Below are 5,319 nucleotides of genomic sequence, written 5' to 3' on the forward strand. Positions count from 1 at the left end.
ATTTTCGACGCGATAGAAATGATGCTGCTCCGAGTCTTGGTTCTCCTCCTGGAGTCATGGTGAAGATCCTCTGTGTGCAGTGGGGGGTTACCGGGGTTAACGAAACTCTGAATAAATAAATATAATAAATTCTTCATAGCAGGAAGTATTATTTTTTTGGCGTGCTGGTTCCAAATCTGGCGATGGTGATGGGGACGGAGGACAGGCCGGGGCCGGGGCCGGGGACGGGACCCCATCGCCTCCCTCCCTCCACGTCCTAATAAATCGCTCCCATCTCCGATTCGCCCAACCCCCTTTTCTCTTCAATCTTTCCGCCGCCCCGTCGATTCCATTCCATTTCAATCCTCCATCCATCCGTCCCCGTTTGCGCCATGCTGCCGGCGCCGGCGCCGCTCCCGCGCCCGGCGACCACCACCACCCAAGAACACGCGCCTCGCGCCGGCGACCACCACCACCCAAGAACACGCGCCTCGCCGCCGCTGCTAACCGGCCGATACCTTCCTTCCTCCCTCCCTCCCTTCCTCGGCCTGCAATTCCCGCGCGCCAGTTCCGCCTCCCCTTCGTTCGGCCCAGGTGCGCTTCCCCTCCCGCGAGTTTTTCTATTCCCCTCCCCTCGGCAAAATCCTTTCGAGATATGTGTCGCCCAATTCGTCTCACCGCCCGTTCCTTCATCAATCAAGAGGAAAGGAAGAAAAAAAAAAGGCTTCTTGTTTCTGGTTCGTTCGCGCAGCGCTCGCCTTCCTCGCCCGGCTCTCCGCTTTAACAATGGGCGAGCGGCTGGCTGGTTGTTAACTTGGCGTCGCCGCGGCCAGATGCATTGCTCGGGCGCGATTTGGCCACGCGAGGCCCGGGATTTCATGGGAGATACGGGGGAGTTGAATACTTGGGATTTGGTGCTCTAATTTTCTTTATTAGCTCTGATGATGATGATGATTAATCGCGCCGGTAAAAAAATAATCTTCCTCGTCTCCCCTCTCGCGCCCGTCCGTCCGTCCGCGCTCTCTTTCTCGTCCCCGGTTGCCGCCGAGGCAATTCAGCGCACACCGGCCGCTTTACTCCCCCCCTCCCTCTACTCTCCACTGTTTGTTATATAAGCGCGTGTCCGCGCGGCGCTCTGAGATGTGATTGTTTGTTTCCCCACTGTTTCTTATCTGCAACTGTATTCTTGCAGCCCTCGTGCCTGCCCCAGCAACAGCGATCCATCCATGGAGTCGTGCCAATTAGTACGGGCAGAGGAGGCCTCTGGTAGCGGCAGGATGGAGGCGGAGGAGGAGGCCTTCTTCGACACGTGCCAGGAACTGCTGCCGTGGCCGGCGCCCAGCCCGGCTCCGGCATTGCCGTGGTCATCGGGCGGCCTCGACAGCGTGCGAGACAGGAAGGAGCGCTTCTTCAGAAGCATGGGCCTCGAGTGTGGCCCGAGCCCCAGGCAGGCGGATCCCGTGACTGCCGCGGGCGAGGTGGAGAAGAAGCACGAGGAGGAGGCCGTGCCGGAGTCTGGGAGGTTGTCGTCGCACTCGGAGGACAACGACTGCTCCATGTCGAGTTGGTCCACGGAGGAGACAACCAGCTACGACGAGGGCGGCGCGTCCGACGACAATTCCGTCGGTGGATCCAGCAAGGATGATGGCAGCAAGGTCAGCCGGAGCTCCAGTTCGTTCTCGTTTATCCGGAGGCTTATGAGCCGAAATGGCAAGCCTTCCGGTGCTCCGAGGACAGTTGAGAGGAGGAGAAGCGGATGGCTGGAGAGGCTGGGCGTGGCGGTCTGTGCTGTGGATCATGGGGCGGATGAACCTAGCACCAGCTCCTCTGACAGCGAGCAGATTCATGGTGGAAGGTATGAGAGAGTTAAGGTCCGATCCTACCGGAAGCGGTCCAAGGAATTGTCTGCTGTGTACCAAGGCCAGGTGATCAAGGCTCACGAAGGTGCCATCTTGACGATGAAGTTCAGTCCTGATGGGCAGTTCCTCGCAAGCGGCGGCGAAGACGGAGTGGTCCGGATTTGGGGTGTTTCGCAGTCCGATGAATGCAAAATTCCTCTGGATGACCCCTCTTGTGTCTACCTCAAAGCACGACGCAAGTATGGGTTAGCGCCCGTGAGCATCGACAATGAGAAGCTGCGCAAATCCAAGAGCATGGGTATGAAGAAAACTGGAGAGTCTGCCTGCATCGTGATTCCAACAATGGTTTTCCAGATTTCAGAGGAGCCATTGCATGAGTTCTATGGGCATTCTGCTGATGTATTGGATCTGTCCTGGTCAAACAACAAGGTCAGTTGAAGAAATGTGTTACTGTTCTTTGTTTCTCCTATATATACCTGTTTATCTGTGATGATTAAAATTTGATACCTTGCAGCATCTGTTGTCAGCTTCAACAGACAAAACTGTCCGCCTGTGGGAAATTGGATGTGCAAACTGCATCAGAGTTTTCCCGCATAACAATTTTGGTAGGCTTATGATTCATATTTCATCTCCTTCAAAATCTATGCCTTTAGCCATGGGTTGAAGCTGACAGATTGCTCTCCACATTTTTGCAGTGACTTGTGTCCATTTTAATCCGACGGACGACAATTGCTTCATCACGGGATCCATTGACGGCAAAGTTCGTGTATGGGACATAACTAAATGCAGCGTTGTGGACTGGGCAGATGTTAGAGACATAGTTACAGCGGTCTGTTACCGACCTGATGGAAAGGTATAATTTCTAGTGCACCATCGTAGTCATTCTGATAAATCTGTATGTCGATAGTTTGGAGATTAATCTCCAATTTTCCTTTGGTTTTCTGCAGGGTGTAGTGGTTGGAACGATTACTGGAAATTGTCGCTTTTATGACGCATCGGACGACCTGCTGCGGTTGGAAACACAGATCGCACTCAGTGGCAAAAAATCCTCTTTGAAGAGAATCACAAGTTTTCAGGTAAACATCTACAAGAAAAAGATGACTGTGATACCTTCACCAGCCCTTTTTCATCAAGAATGTTTCTTACTATTGCTTTTCCATTTCTATGGCAGTTCTGTCCAAACAACCCAAGTAAACTGATGGTAACATCTGCTGACTCCAAGATCAGAATGCTGGATGGAACCAATGTGATTCAGAATTACAGTGGTACGTCTCAAATACTTATTCTATTCCTTTTGCTATATTCAACATTTACCTTCGTAGTTTTTCTCCCTAAAACCATAACATTCAATGGACTAATAATATTTGTAAACCATCAGGACTCCGAAGTGGTTCATGCCAGATGTCAGCATCGTTCACACCAGACGGGGAGCACATAGTTTCTGCTAGTGAAGACTCTAACATCTATGTCTGGAACCGTGACAACCAAGACGACTCTGTATGGCGACAAGCGAAAACCACATATTCCTCAGAGCGCTTCCTATCCAACGATGCAGCCATTGCGATACCATGGCATGGCACAAAACCAAGAAGCCATGTTTCTTTGGCCTCTCACATCCAATTCAAGTACAATTCGAGCAACAGTTTTCCGTCAAGATCCGCTGCTCCTGGCATTTTCAACCTCAACCAGGAGTTGTTCGCCGAGCCCTCATGCAAAGGGGCGGCGGCGGCGACTTGGCCAGAGGAAATGCTACCGTCCGGCTCGATCGGCGCAAGTTTGGACGAGTCGCGGTACAAGCTTCTGAGGAACTGCTCCCAGAGCACCACGAACTCCTGGGGCCGGGTGATCGTGACCGCAGGATGGGATGGCAGGATCAGGTCGTTCCAGAATTACGGCCTGCCGGTGCATCAGTGACCGGTTCATCCAGAGCGCTTGGTGAAGGCAAGTAAACGGGCAGCATTGGCGCCTCTCACATGGCCGGCCATGAAGAAAAGCACCCGTGCAGCACCCAGCTATGGCGCTGGACCAGCGCGTGTGTGCGGTTTCTTGGTACAAGACATCACATGCCCGGCGCTCCTGCTGCTGAATCGCGCATGGACCAGGACCAGTGCGTGCTTGTACACATAATCAACAGGGTGGTCCTTCGAGATCTCTTCATCAGCGGTTGTTGTTGTTGTTCGTGGCAGGCCCTGTAGCTATTAGCTCGCTAGCTTTGTACCACCCCTTTTTTTGTAGAGATCTTTCAGTCTAGATCAGATTTGTTCTTTGCCCTTTTTATCTCGATTGCTCCATTGATTGATGTGTCGCGGAAGTGTTAGCACAAGTTGAGTGTAAATTCTCCTCCTCCCCCTGAATTTGGGGAATTTGTGGGAGGGAGCCTGACGGAACTGTCGGATACATGTGTTTCGTCCGGTCCGAGTATACGAAAAATTCCTTCATTTGTTCAGGATTCAGTGTCCAGTTCCTATTCGTTTGCTCAGAATTCATTGTCCGGTTCCTCAAGATATGTATGGTTCATTTGTACAGAATTCAGATGTGATTTTCTCGTTGCGCTTGTGGCTAAGCAGTTCGGTGTGGACCTTGTAGCGGCTGCTGAAAAAGGTTATTGTTGTCCCTCTAATGGGACCTTTTGGTGGTTGCTCCCTTGATTGATTGATCGATCCCACCATGTTACTTGTTCATCCCATAAATATACTGGTCCTGAATCCGTCGAGGCCGGTCGGTCGGACCTGCCCAACGCGCATCTATCTTCTCGTGCCTGCTTGATTTTTTCTTCAGCTATGTTATGTTTTCTCCGTAAAGAAATATAAAAGCATTCAGATCTCTACCATATTTTACTTTGTAAATACCTGCAATGCGGTAGAGTTGATATTATGCCCCTGCTGCGACGTTGGAACTTGCATGATTTGGTCGGTACGTAAACTATTTCTCTTGTTGTAGAGATCAAGCTAGTCCCACTTGCTTCAAAAAAAAGAGTTAAGTAGTTCATTCCGCTGCTATTTTAAGGCTGGAGAGCATGTGGCCCGCTGCTATTCGCCAGGACTTCTCCAGGTTCAACTCACTAAAACATTCAGCAGGCAATTGTATACTCGTAATCCTCACTTGTTTCGAGGGGGACGACCGATGATTTGCATCTAAACATGTTGCTATCGTCTAATCTAACCTGGATTAGTTGAGCCTGTTTGTCAAACCATTATGTTACTCGGCCTGGATGATTGACATGTGGAGGGCAACGCAAGTTGCAGCCACTCATATCATATACGTATTGTAGTATATGGCGTTCGTATATTAACTACGTTTTTTTCTTGTGCTAGCTGGTCCCGGTGAGTCAGTATCTAGGTCACTGCTTCCGTAATGGCTGCCCGGCAGACTACTCAAGCAAGCATGCATGCTCCACATGGTAAGATGAGCTGAGATGAGATGAGATGGCCCGGTACAGTGGCTGTAATGCTTCTGACAGAGCCACGACTCTACGTGAAGC

The 5,319-nt window shown here is 51.1% G+C and overlaps 1 protein-coding gene across 1 annotated transcript; it reads left to right on the plus strand.

Annotated features, from left to right (window-relative positions):
- The first annotated feature begins 426 nt into the window (after positions 1-426).
- Positions 427-4,284, plus strand: LOC123427482 (WD repeat-containing protein 44-like). Its single transcript, XM_045111540.1, has 7 exons — positions 427-573; positions 1,172-2,267; positions 2,353-2,443; positions 2,534-2,691; positions 2,786-2,914; positions 3,010-3,103; positions 3,217-4,284. Exons 2-7 carry the CDS (start codon positions 1,206-1,208, stop codon positions 3,750-3,752), a joined length of 2,070 nt encoding a protein of 689 aa, XP_044967475.1. The 5' UTR covers positions 427-573; positions 1,172-1,205; the 3' UTR covers positions 3,753-4,284.
- Positions 4,285-5,319: the final 1,035 nt, after the last annotated feature.

Source organism: Hordeum vulgare, chromosome 2H, assembly GCF_904849725.1.
Source record: "Hordeum vulgare subsp. vulgare chromosome 2H, MorexV3_pseudomolecules_assembly, whole genome shotgun sequence".
Taxonomy (NCBI): domain Eukaryota; kingdom Viridiplantae; phylum Streptophyta; class Magnoliopsida; order Poales; family Poaceae; genus Hordeum; species Hordeum vulgare.

Excerpts from the sequence above, each read along its gene's own strand:
- LOC123427482 (XM_045111540.1), top strand. The coding sequence starts at position 1,206 with ATGGAGTCGTGCCAATTAGTACGGGCAGAGGAGGCCTCTGGTAGCGGC. Across the intron at positions 2,268-2,352 it reads TGTCCTGGTCAAACAACAAG|CATCTGTTGTCAGCTTCAAC; the intron begins GTCAGTTGAAGA and ends GATACCTTGCAG. Across the intron at positions 2,444-2,533 it reads TTTCCCGCATAACAATTTTG|TGACTTGTGTCCATTTTAAT; the intron begins GTAGGCTTATGA and ends ACATTTTTGCAG.